The sequence below is a fragment of the Salmo trutta genome, chromosome 36 (assembly GCF_901001165.1).
Source record: "Salmo trutta chromosome 36, fSalTru1.1, whole genome shotgun sequence".
NCBI classification, from domain to species: domain Eukaryota; kingdom Metazoa; phylum Chordata; class Actinopteri; order Salmoniformes; family Salmonidae; genus Salmo; species Salmo trutta.
In genome coordinates, this window is record NC_042992.1 from 34,470,797 (window position 1) to 34,484,555 (window position 13,759).

At 42.4% G+C, this 13,759-nt stretch overlaps 1 protein-coding gene across 2 annotated transcripts; it reads left to right on the forward strand.

The window, feature by feature from the left end:
- The first annotated feature begins 5,746 nt into the window (after positions 1-5,746).
- Positions 5,747-11,924, forward strand: LOC115176198 (zinc finger protein 706-like). Of its 2 annotated transcripts, none has more exons than XR_003872169.1 (4): positions 5,747-5,839; positions 7,546-7,687; positions 10,583-10,748; positions 10,840-11,924. XR_003872169.1 is itself a non-coding variant. In XM_029736076.1 (4 exons), exons 2-3 carry the CDS (start codon positions 7,553-7,555, stop codon positions 10,676-10,678), a joined length of 231 nt encoding a protein of 76 aa, XP_029591936.1. In that variant the 5' UTR covers positions 5,748-5,839; positions 7,546-7,552; the 3' UTR covers positions 10,679-10,710; positions 10,840-11,924. The 2 variants fall into 2 exon arrangements, 1 of the variants encoding a protein (XP_029591936.1); XM_029736076.1 differs by having other exon boundaries at positions 5,748-5,839; positions 10,583-10,710.
- Positions 11,925-13,759: the final 1,835 nt, after the last annotated feature.

The following is a 13,759-nucleotide window of genomic DNA, read 5'->3' on the forward strand; positions in this document are numbered from 1 at the left end:
GCCAATGAGAGCATACAGGTCGCAGTAGTGGGTAGTATGATTGATGCCAGCAAGCATTTGACTTCCCTTGCTAAACATTTTTATAAAAGAATTATAAAGAATTAGCCAATCAGTGTAGAGCTGAGCTTAGCTGTGGGTTGTCCTGGCGCAGAAAAACGACCCCAAGGGAGGCCAGTTTGGATTTGGCTTCACACCAATTAAATCACATCCTATGCAAAACGTAATTGTCAGAAAAAACATGTCTGTTTCTGGTCTGCTTGCGTCGTTGTCCTGCAGTAGCTAGCTTGCTAAATCAGACCTTTCCTAAGCCATGGACGGAGATGTGGATTTGGACTTGTGGTTTTGACTTACAGTGCATTCGGGAAGTATTCAGACCCCTTGACTTTTTCCAAATTGTGTTACTTTACAGCCTTATTCTAAAATGGATTAAATCGTTTTTGTTCCTCGTCAATCTACACATAACAGCCCATAATGACAAAGTAAAAACAGGTTGAGAAATTTTTGCAAACGTATAAAGAAACAACAACTGAAATATCACATTTACATAAGAATTTAGACCCTTTACTCAGTACCTTGTTGAAGCACCTTTGGCAGTGATTACAGCCTTGAGTCTTGTTGGGTATGACACTACAAGCTTGGCACACCTGTATTTGGGGAGTCTCTCCCATTCTTCTATGCAGATCTGCTCAAGCTCAGGTTGAGAGCCTTGTCCCGAAGCCACTCCTGCGTTGTCTTGGCTGTGTGCTTAGGGTCGTTTTCCTGTTGGAAGGTGATTTTTTCAGGTCTCTCCAGAGATGTTCGATCGGGTTCAAGGCTGGGCACTGGCTGGGCCACTCAAGGACAGGTTGTGTGCTTAGGGTCATTGTCCTGTTGGAAGGTGATGTCCTGAGCGCTCTGGAGCAAGTTTTCATTAAGGATCTCTCTGTACTTTGCTCCGTTCATCTTCCCCTCAATCCTGACTAGTCTCCCAGTCCCTGCCGCTGAAAAACATCCCCACAGCATGATGCTGCCACCACCATGCTTCACCGTAGGGATGGTACCAGGTTTCCTCCAGACATGGCGCTTGGCATTCAGGCCAAAGAGTTCAATCTTGGTTTCATCAGACCAGAGATTCTTGTTTCTCATAATCTGAGAGTCCTTTAGGTGCCTTTTGGCAAACTCCAAGCAGGCTGTCATGTGCCTTTTACTGAGGAGTGGCTTCCGTCTGGCCTCTCTACCATAAAGTCCTGATTGGTGGAGTGCTGCAGAGATGGTTTTCCTTATGGAAGGTTCTCCAATCTCCACAGAGGAACTCTGGAGCTCTGTCAGGGTGACCATCAGGTTCTTGGTCACATCCCTGACCAAGGCACTTCTCCCCCGATTGCTCAGTTTGGCAGGGCGGCCAGCTCTAGGAAGAGTCTTGGTGGTTCCAAACTTCTTCCATTTAAGAATGATGGAGGCCACTGTGTTCTTGGGGACCTTCAATGCTGCAGACATTTTTTGGTACCCTTCCCCAGTTCTGTGCCTTGACACAATCCTGTCTCTGAGCGCAACAGACAATTCCTTCTACCTCATGGCTTGGTTGTCAACTGTGGGACCTTATATAGACAAGTGTGTGCCATTCTAAATCATGTCCAATCAATTGAATTTACCACAGGTAGACTCCAATCAAGTTGTAGAAACATCATAAGGATGATCAATGGAAACAGGATGCACCTGAGCGCAATTTCGAATCTCATAATAAATTGCCTGAGTACTTATGTAAATATGGTATTTCAGTTTTTTAAAATTATATAAATGTGCAAAAATGTCTAAAAACCTATTTTTGCTTTGTCATTATAGGGTATTGTGTGTAGATTGTATATAATTTTATCAATTTTAGAATAAGGCTGTAATGTAACAAAATGTGTAAAAAGTCAATGGGTCTGAATACTTTCCGAATGCACTGTGATTCTCTGTACAGGCCAATGATTATGATGTGATTCTGATCTAACAATACATTTATATATTGTGCCACTGGTCTAAGATGATTGAAGTTCAATATGTAGCCTAGATGTAGCCTAGTAGGCTCACGTTAACTAGCTAGTCGACTTAGCTGGTTCGTTGTTGCCCATGCAAGGAAGTTAGGCTAGCAAGCATTTTAGCTATGTAGCCAATGAAAACCAAAATGAAATATGTACTGTATGGCAGAGCCATATACCGTTTTGTCAACATGAAAGAGAGGAGGATGGCATTTGCGTTCAACTAGTCTACATTTAGGGTGAATCAACTCTAATTTTTTTTACCTTTGCGCTCACATGCACACACACACACACACACACTCACACACACAAACACACACAGAAATCAGTGCCATGGACAGCCACATGATATTTAGAAACATTGATTGGATTAAATTGTTTTTGGTATCTGTAAATTTGCTTTCAGTGTATTCAACTAAGCATACATGTACAGTTGAAGTCGGAAGTTTACATACACTTAGGTTGGAGTCATTAAAACTGGTTTTTCAATCACCCCACAAATTTCTTGTTTTGGCAAGTCGGTTAGGACATCTACTTTGTGCATGACACAAGTAATCTCAATTTTCCAACAATTGTTTACAGACAGATTATAATTTGGATTATAATTTGGAAATTGCTCCCAAGGATGAACCAGACTTGTGGAGGTCTACAATTTTTTTCTGGGGTCTTGGCTGATTTCTTTTGATTTTCCCATGATGTCAAGCAAAGAGGCGCTGAGTTTGAAGGTAGGCCTTGAAATACATCCACAGGTACACCTCCAATTGACTCAAATGATGTCAATTCGCCTATCAGAAGTGTCTAAAGCCATAACATAATTTTCTGGAATTTTCCAAGCTGTTTAAAGGCACAGTCAACTTAGTGTATGTAAACTTCTGACCCACTGGAATTGTAATACAGTGAATTGTAAGTGAAATAATCTGTCTGTAAACAATATTGTTGGAACAATGACTTGTGTCATGCACAAAGTAGATGTCCTAACCGACTTGCCAAAACTATAGTTTGTTAACAAGAAATTTGTGGAGTGGTTGAAAACCTAAGTGTGTGTAAACTTCCAACTTCAACTGTATATCTATTCCATTGATAAACAGTCATCTTATTAATCATAACCTCTTATCATATCATCATTCTGAACAGTTGAGCTCCCAAGTGGCGCAGCGGTCTAAGGCACTGCATCTCAGTGCAAGAGGCATCATTACAGCACCTTGTTCAAATCCAGGCTGCGTCACATCCTCGCCGTGATTGGGAGTCCCATAAGGTAGCGCCCAATTGACCCATAATCATCTGGGTTTGGCCGGGGTAGGCTATCATTGTAAATAGGAATTTTGTCTTAACTGACTTGCCTAGTTAAATAAAAAGTTGTAACCTACTTGGATCTACAATAACCCCAGCCTTACTCATGATTCAGTACTACACAAATTGGTTTAATTATTTATTTACTAGCTAATTAAATAATCACAAGATAACATACACACTTAATACATGAGACAAAGGTCCCTAGCGGACTTTTAAAATATGGTGGCTTTCTACACCACGACATGGAAAAGGAGCGAGAGGGAAAAAAACACTTATCGTCGATACATTTCAGAACTGTTCTCACATTAATCATATAGTTTGCACATGAACCGCCGCCCATTTGGAGAAAAAAAATCATGAATGTATTTACGTATGGGTGCCTTTGTTCGTTGTGTAGTCCTGAACAGAACTGCAGAGTTCACTCTGTTCCATTCGCTCCTGAAGCTGCTTATTTGAAGGTAAGCCAGCCAGCCAAAATTAAAAACAATATGACATTTGTTTTCCATAGCTCCCCACTGACCATTCCCTACATTCTTATGTTAGAAATATTGTTCCAGTATTCAGTTTTTTGAACGTGTTAGAGTTTCGTCAGGAACCAGTCTGTTAACAAAGTACATTCCTTTCGCCGAAGCTGGAGGGGATAAGAGAGAGTCTTCTTCTACCTTAATTTACAATAGGGTGTGGAGGTGTCAAAACCCCCACACCAGTTCCCTCCTCCCCTCTGCGGGTGAGAGGAGGTCTGGTTATTGCCAACCATTGCCAAGCTGATCTAACCCATTGTGATCCTCACAGGACAGTCATGACATGATCAATGATGTCTACTCTCGGGTACGGCCGGATATTGGGAGGTCGTTATTTGCAGATGATGGGGCCTTATGGAAGAGGGGAAGAAATGTGCCATACATAGTCAGGAAGGTACAGGAAGCAATTGATGAGGTAGAGCTGTGGGCATTAATGTGGGGATTCAGGTTCTCTGTAGATAAAACTCAGACAGTGTTCTTTACCAGGAGGAAGGTGGGAGATGGGGTATGCTTGAGGTTATATGGATGAAACTTGGAGAACGTGGGGGCCTTCAGGTTTCTTGGGGTATACTTTGACACTAGACTGACCTGGGCAGAACACTTTGAGAGAGGTGGGAAAGTGTATGAAGGTGCTAAATGTGATACGCTGTCTGACAGGGAAGGAGTGGGAGGCTGGGCGTTCCTCATTGAGGACCATGTATGTTGCATTGATCCAATTTGTAATAGACTATGGCAGCATAGCGTATGGTTCGGCAGCCCGGGCCTCATTGGAAAGGCTAGATGTCACACAGGGGCAAGAATATGTAGTGGGCCGTTTCGGAACTCCCCAGTGGCTGCACTACAGGTGGAGAAGGGGGATAGGCCATTGCAGATAAGGAGACAGCAGCTGGCAATGAATTAATGGGTTAACCTACAGCGAAATGTGGTGTCTCATCCTACGAAAGGGATTTTACAGGCATGCTGGGAACATGAGTGAAGGCAGAACACAAGCTTTGGGTGGTTGGGTAATACCCAGGCAAAGGAGATGGGACTGTATAAAAGGGAGTTTAGTCCAACGGTAGCTATCCCTGTGAATCCACCATGGCTACTCCCACCTCCAATAGTTGATCTAGAAGTATTGGAGAGACTACAGAAACGCATTACAGATCATATGGATGTGTATACGGCGGAGCTGATGGAAATACTGTTGGCCTTGCAGTGGGTGGAGAAAGTCAAGCCAGACAGAGTAGTTATTTGCTCTGATTCATGTGTGGTGTTGCCTTTAGCTCACGTAGCAGAGAAGACATGCTTTATGAGGTGCTACCAATCCATGGCAGGATTAGACAAATGGGTACACAGATAAGATTTACTTGTGTCCCAGCCTACGTGGGGGTGGAGGGGAACAAGGCAGGTGATGTACTGGCTAAACAAGCACTTCGTAGTGGAGATGTTGATGTTGTAGTTTTAATGCGCAAGGCAGAGGCAAAAAGACTGATTTGGACAGTGACGGTGCAGAGATGACAGAAGCAGTGGAATAGAGATACTAAGGGAAGGCATTTCTTTCAAGTACAGAGAAAATTCGGGGAGGGGAGATTGGCAGGATAGGACAGAAGAAAGGAGGCTATTTTTACAAGATTAAGAGTGTGACACAGCGGGTTGAATAATACCTTAAATGTAATCGGAAAGCATCCACAGGAAAGTGGGATTATTGCCAGGAAACAGAGACCGTGGAGCATGTATTGCTACAGTGTGGACTTTATCAGAGGGAAAGAGAGAGGCTGAGAACTAGTATGAGGGAGAAGGGGATACAGGAAATGAGTTTAAAGAGTATATTGACAAGAACGTCATTAGATATAGTCTCAAATAGTTTGTTATATTTTTTAAGAGCAACGGGGCTGGCAGGTAGGATTTAGTTTCTCCCTGTCTCTGGTCCGCACTCCACTACAGTAGGTGGCGGTAATGCACCATAACGTTAGATGCCAATCAGCGATAAGCCTCACCGAAGCAGAAGAAGAAGCAGAAGAAGAAGGGCGAAGCAACGCTAAGGTATTTTTTCTCTCAAAATGTAACATATTGTTTATTAGATTGAAGAGCACATATATCGGTTTGTACAACTAATAGCCAAATAAACACTTGGGTAACGTTCGTTTTGGTTTAGCTATTCAGTTCTGCAATGTCAGCTAAATAACTAGCTAGCTATGCCACACGTGAAATAGCTGGCTAGCTAACTGATCGCTTAACGTTAGCCATTGTTGTTAGAACTGTCTAACCATGTTGTATTTTGTTTCAGTTCGCGCCTCAGACGTGTTGGTCTTAGCTATTATCATTAAACCACGCCAACTGTTACTAATTAATTGGCTAGCTTACTAGATAGATGTTGGCTTTGATTGCTAGCTAGCTAGCTTGCTCTCTTTGCCAACCGAACTAAAGTTGGCTAGCTAGTTACAGTGCAAGAGCGAAGTATCAAGACGGGGTATAGTCATTAGTGCAAACAGTTGCAAAACGTTTCGCAACGAAAACTAGTTGCTATTGGACACAGGTCAGTTTTTCCTATTGAATACACCCCAGCTAGCCACTGCACTGGAATGGCCTGTTGTGATTCTTGTTTTATGCTCATCACATTCTTACCAGAACAGACGACAATAAACCTAGTTTTAAAACCCCTTATAAAGTTGGTTTTGTAGCGTAAACTGGGAATTTGATATTTTTGATTGATTATGATTGTCTGTTTCATATGTGCAAAGTCGTTAACGATGTCCACTTTAACAACATATTTTAGCCATTAAATAGTATAGCATGCCTACATCTTATATCAATCAAATGTATTTATAAAGCCCTTCTTACATCAGCTGATGTCACAAAGTGCTGTACAGAAACCCAGCCTAAAACCTCAAACAGCAAGCAATGCAGATGTAGAAGCACGGTGGCTAGGAAAAACTCCCTAGAAAGGCCAGAACCTAGGAAGAAACCTAGAGAGGAACCAGGGTATGAGGGGTAGACCAGTCCTCTTCTGGCTGTGCCAGGTGGAGATTATAACAGAACATGGCCAAGATGTTCAAATGTTCATAGATGACCAGCATGGTCAAATAATAATAATCACAGTGGTTGTAGAGGGTGCAACAGGTCAGCACCTCAGGAGTAAATGTCAGTTGGCTTTTCATAGCCGATCTTTCAGAGTATCTCTAGCGCTCCTGCTGTCTCTAGAGAGTTGAGAACAGCAGGTCTGGGACAAGGTAGCACATCCGGTGAACAGGTCAGGGCTCCATAGCCGCAGGCAGAACAGTTGAAACTGGAGCAGCAGGTGGACTGTGGACAGCAAGGAATCATCAGGCCAGGTAGTCCTGAGGCATGGTCCTAGGGCTCAGGTCCTCTGAGAGAGAGAGAGAGAATTAGAGAGAGCATACTTAAATTCACACAGGACACCGGAGAAATACTCCAGATATAACAGACTGACCCTAGCCCCCGACACATAAACTATTGGAGCATAAATACTGGAGGCTGAGACGGAAGGGGCCAGGAGAGCTATACATCTTATAGCTAAGCTGTTACATAAACTATTGTTTACCAAATACTAGCTAGCTATATAATATTACAGAATCTCTTGTTTAGTTGTCAGCTGGCTAGTTTCTTGTGTAGCTAAATTCACTTGTACGTTCTCTAAATTGATGGCTAGACTTCTGACAAAGACTGAGATACTAGTATCACCAGATAAATACAAATGGGTAGCATTTTTCTACGTCTGTTTCTCTCAGGTAGGCCATGGCTCGCGGTCAACAGAAGATTCAATCCCAGCAAAAGAACGCCAAGGCGGCAGCTGCTAAGAAGAAGGGAGCGGCAGCAGACCAGAAGACTGCAGCCAAGGCAGCGCTGGTCCACACCTGTCCTGTCTGTCGGGTGAGTATTAGTGGTTGGTACTGTATGTGCCTTTAGAAGGCAGGCCAAACTCGTGTTTGGTGATTCCTGGTGTCTCATCAAAATAAACTGCAGCATGTTTTGGTAATCATTCAGCGGTTTTTACCTGATTAAGTACATAACCATTAGAAATTGATGTTGAAAGTTCAATAAAATAGTCCTAAAACTTAAGTTGAAAATGATGGTGGTGCTGCTTTCTGTAGACAATGTGTCCAAATCAATAACCAATATGCAGAAACAGTTTGTTATATTGAAGACCTAAACATAAAATGTACTATCTGCACATACATGTGCAACAATAATAATCACAGTACTTTTGTATTAACGGCACACACACCAAAAACCCTGTTTTGACAAGTGACAAATAACTGATATCAATTAGGGGGGAAATCAGGTTGTATGCGCTCTTGAAACCCACAAATTAAAAGAAAAACATGGAAACTGGAGTTTTTTTTACATCACTGGGTAGAGAACAACTTGCAGAACACTGTCATATAGATTTTAGAGTGATTCATTTTGCTTTGGGGTTCGACCAAGACAGGAAGACAAATGCAACACTTATTTGTGAATCACTCATATCGATATCACATTGAAATCAATTGTGCGAGAGGGGGAGATGAGGTTGCACGTCCTGTTAAAATTAACACGGCTCAAAAACCAAACGGAATCTGGGAATAATGTGTACATCACTGGTTAGAGGACAATTTGTAGAAGACCGTTAGCTAGGCCTACATTTAGAAGTGTTGCATTTTCTTTCAAGTGGGTCACAGACGCGGTAAGTGTAATGCAACACTTTTTTTTTGTTAATCACTTCCATCAATGTCACGCTGAAATCAATAGAATGGGGGTTAAATGTTGGTGGTGTAGCGCTGTTTGAAGTAACACTATTCACACTTGGAATAACCTAAACACGGTTGGTTAGATCAACTTGTAGCGGAATTACATTTTTATCTTGGAATGTCAGGTGTTGATTTCGGTAGGAAACGGAACACCTTTTTTGTTAGTTATCTTAAACTTAAACGAATCACGACGCGACATAGGATATCAACAGTGACAACAGTTGGCTGCTATTTAAGTGACAGTTTGACTGTCAAATCCATGTATTGGTGTGTGGCCATAGACTTTTATAGAGAGACCGCGTTTAATTTTCTGTCGCATTTCGTTGACTTATGTGGCATTTCTAAGTCCTGCATAACCGGTACAAAACCAAAGATATTGATCTGTTTTAAGTAATCAATCATATGTCATCTTGAAAACTATACACTTTTATACTAGCATCAACAATCTGAGGTAAAATGGATGTGTAAATCCAATACATTTTCTGGGGTGAAAATGCAGGCATGTGTAAGTTATTAACACAAACTGTCCACATTAGGGAAATTAACAGAATATACAATTGACTATGGCAAAATATTTCAACATGTCCATTTAAGATGATAGTATACACTATATATTCAAAAGTATGTGGACACCCCGTCAAATTAGTGGATTCGGCTATTTCAGCCACACCCGTTGCTGACAGGTGTATAAAATCGAGCATAGAGCCATGTAATCTCCATAGACAGACATTGGCTGTAGAATGGCCTTACTGAAGAGCTCAGTGACTTTCAACGTGGCTCCACCTTTCCAACAAGTCAGTTAGTCAAATTTCTGCCCTGCTATAACTGCCCTGGTCAACTATAAGTGCTGTTATTGTGAATTGGAAACGTCTAGGAGCAACAACGGCTCAGCCGTGAAGTGGTAGGCCCAAGCTCACAGAACGGGAGCTTGTGTCCTCGGTTGCAACACTCACTACCGAGTTTCAAGCTGCCTCTGGAAGCAACGTCACAAGAACTGTTTATTGGGTGCTTTATGAAATGGGTTTGCATGGCCGAGTCGCCGCACACAAGCCTAAGATCACCATTCACAATGCCAAGTGTCGGCTGGAGTGGTGTAAAGCTCGCCGCCATTGGACTCTGGAGCAGTGGAAATGCGTTCTCTGGAGTGATGAATCACGCTTCAAAATCTGGCAGTCTGACGGACAAATCTGGTTTTGGCCGATGCCAGGAGAACTGTGCCTGCCCCAATGCATAGAGCCAACTGTGAATTTTGGTGGAGGAGGAATAATAGTCTGGGGCTGTTTCATGGTTCGGGCTAGGCCCCTTAGTTTCAGTGAAGGGAAATCTTAACGCTACAGCATACAATGTGCGTCCAACTTTGTGGCAACAGTTTGAAGGCTTTTTCCTGTTTCAGCATGCACCCATGCACAAAGCGAGGTCCATACAGAAATGGTTTGTCGAGATCGGTGTGGAAGAACTTGACTGGCCTGCACAGAGCTCTGACCTCGGCTACATCGAACACCTTTGGGATGAATTGGAACGCAGACTGCGAGCCAGGCCTAATTGCCTAAATTCAGTGCCCGACCTCACTAATGCTCTTGTGGCTGAATGGAAGCAAGTCCCCTCAGCAAGCCTTCCCAATAGAGTGGAGGCTATTATAGCAGCAAAGGGGGAACCAACGCCATATGCCCATCATTTTGGAATGAGATGTTCGACGAGCAGCTGTCCACATACTTTTGGTCATGTAGTTTGTTGCCCACTTGCAAACTATTGCAACAATGACATCTCTTTCTCGCTCATTTAACCATTTAGAGAGTAAAATAATGGTCTCAACCACAATTTAACCAGGCACTCTAGACTAGAGCCTCCATAGTCTGTACAGCAGCCTGAACGTTTGACATCCCTACCTTTTAGGTTTCTCTTTGTGTCTAGTCCATTGTACTGGCCTGTGTGATCTGTTGTACTTTGATGCATTTTATTGCTTTATCATTTGTCACCTGAAAATTCGGTCTCAGCCAACAGTTGTTGATATCCTCCGTCCCTTACCTGACCCTTACAGACGCAGATGCCGGACCCGAAGACGTTCAAGCAGCACTTTGAGAGCAAGCATCCCAAGTCGCCAATGCCCCCAGAGCTGGATGATGTTGAGGCTTAAAAGACCAACACACACAATGGACCTACAGCTGGGTTAAGATGCTCTCATCATTCAGACTCCCAGTATACATGTTAGAAGCAAACTCTTTCCCCATGCTAAAGTTGTATGACTCAATATGTGGATATGTCGTCACTCATCGCCTTTCATGTTGTGATTCACAGACACACGATGACCACGATTAGAGCGCTGCGACTGGAACGTAATGGCTTCAAGAGACAAAACACCGAGACCCCTGGACATGGGTGGGGGAATATTTGTGTGACAATGACCTAAAAGGGGGGCAGAAGCACACCAGCACCCCATCTTATATGTCCAACCATCCCTCAACTTCAGACTCTGTGGAAGCATCCATCTTAATTATATGAGCCCACTCTACCTACATCCCTTTTCCCTGTGCTGCTTCCTTCATTAATACCTGATTCAATAACATCTAGACTGTTACACATCTAAAAGTGTCATGGTGTTACTGTTTTTGCAACTTTTTCTCATTTGTGTACCGCTGTCTTACTTTTGCCCCCACCTCTTTTCTATACCTCCTCCCATACACTCTTGTGCAAATCATTTCTGCTTTCTTTGAGAATGGTGTCATAGTGGAAAGGATTTGTTAATTGCCCAAGACTGAGCCTTGTTCTGCCTGTAAAAGGCCCTGGTCGAAACAGTACCAAAATCACTTTTGATAGTCGCCGGGTCCACGTTGTAACAATTGTATTTTGCATTTGACCATTTCCAAGAAATGTATAAATATATATGAAAGCATTCCTCTGCCTATTTGATCCATTCTGAAGGAAAGCAGTGAATACGTTTTCTCTGTGTGTGAGAGAATATGTATGCCTTGTAATGCTGGCAGAAAATGTGTTACTTCCAAATGCAAGTTAAACGCCATTCCGTCTATACTGATACCAGACTAATGCATACTTATAAGTATTTAATGTATTTCCAATATACTGGAATGCTATGTAGCTGAAGAGGGGTGACACTGTCTAGGATAGGAGTGTCAATCAGTTTCTGGAGGTCTGTGTTCACTGGCATTTCCTCTCACTTCTGCATCAAATCAACCTCTGCAATATATATTCTAGTTATTTTATTACAAACATAGCAGTACACAGTCCTCCATAAATATGTTGACAATGACAAATTCCTGTGTATTGGATCCTCTGTACATAGAAAAACGACAAAAAAATGACATTTGCCATTGCTACTAACTTGTACTGGTTAAAAGTATAATTAAAGAAATGCATAAAAAGTAGTAATTTTTGTCACGTGCTTATGGTCCATATATTTAGCGTTAGTACATCTAAAAGAGACAATGAGAAATTCATGGTTCAACAAGACAACATAGACATCAAAAGGGTAGAAATGTAGCATTGCACTTATGTCACAGTACTTTACAGCTTTGATTGGATACATAGAATATATGACAAAGGGTGATGTAATTATCTGAATTACTGTAGATTTGAATAGTTTAAGAGTGAAGTATGGTTCTAAGTCCAATGTGAAGGTCCTTCTTTATGAAGGAGGCAATGTGTGTTATTCATATACCATTCTCATACTCAAAATCAATATATTATACTGAACAGAAATATAAACAACATTGAAAGTGTTGGTCCCATGTTTCATGAGCTGAAGTAAAATATTTCAGGAATGTTTCATAAGCACAAAAAGTTTATTTCTCAAATTTTGTGCATAATTTGTTTATAGCCATGTTAGTGAGCATTTCTTCTTTGCCAAGATAATCCATCCACCTGGCAGGTGGGGCACTTCAATAAACTGATTAAATAGCATAATCATTAGACAAGTGCACATTGTGCTGGGGACAATAACAGGCCACCTTAAAATGTGCAGTTTTGCCACACAACACACAGTTTTTTCTCAAATTTTGATGGAGCATGTCGACTGCTGGAATGTCCACCAGAGATGTTGCTGGAGTATTAATTTCTCTACCAATGTCGTTTTAGAGAATTTGGTAGTATGTCCAACCGCAGACCAAGTTTAACCATGACAGCCCAGGACCTCCACATCCGGCTTCTTCACATGCAGGATCATCTGAGATCAGACACCATTGATAGCTGATGAAACTGGGATTGCACAACTGAAGAGTTTGTAAGAAGAAATCGTCACAGTGCTCGTCGTACTCACCAGGGTCTTGACCTGACTTCAGTGGACAAATGCTCACCTTTGATGGCCACTGGCACGCTGAAGAAGTGTGCTCTTCACAGATGAATCCTGTTGTAGCGTGGGTGAGTAGTTTGCTGATGTCAACGTTGTGAACAGAGCGCCCCATGGTGGCGGTGGGGTTATGGTATGGGGAAATAAACTATGGACAACGAACACAATTGCATTTTATCGATGGCAATTTGAATGCACAGAGAAACCATTGTTGTGCCACTCATCCGCCGCCATCACCTCATATTTCAGGATGATAATGCTCGGTCCCATGTTGCAAGGATCTGTACACAATTCCTGGAAGCTGAAAATATCAAAATTGTTCCATGTCCTGCATACTCATAAGCATGTTTGGGATGCTCTGGATCAACGTGCACGACAGCATGTTCCAGTTCCTGCCAAAATCCAGCAACTTAAAAAAAAATATCAAAAAGGAGTGGGACAACATTCCACAGGCGTCAATCAACAGCCTGATCAACTCTATGCTAAGGTGATGTGGGCTCCCGAGTGGCGCAGCAGTCTAAGGTACTGTATCTCTCGTGCAAGAGGAGTCACTGGTTCAAATCCAAGCTGCATTATTATTATTATTATTATTTGACCCTGCTGGTAATCTATGAACATTTGAACATCTTGGCCATGTTCTGTTATAATCTCCACCCGTTACAGCCAGAAGAGGACTGGCCACCCCTCATACCCTGGTTCCTCTCTAGGTTTCTTCCTAGGTTCTGGCCTTTCTAGGGAGTTTTTCCTAGCCACCGTGCTTCTACACCTGCATTGCTTGCTGTTTGGGGTTTTAGGCTGGTTTCTGTACAGCACTTTGTGACATCAGCTGATGTAAGAAGGGCTTCATAAATACATTTGATTGATTAATTGCATCACATCCAGCCGTGATTGGGAGTCCCATAGGGCGGGGCACAA

Excerpts from the sequence above, each read along its gene's own strand:
- LOC115176198 (XM_029736076.1), top strand. The coding sequence starts at position 7,553 with ATGGCTCGCGGTCAACAGAAGATTCAATCCCAGCAAAAGAACGCCAAG. Across the intron at positions 7,688-10,582 it reads ACACCTGTCCTGTCTGTCGG|ACGCAGATGCCGGACCCGAA; the intron begins GTGAGTATTAGT and ends TGACCCTTACAG.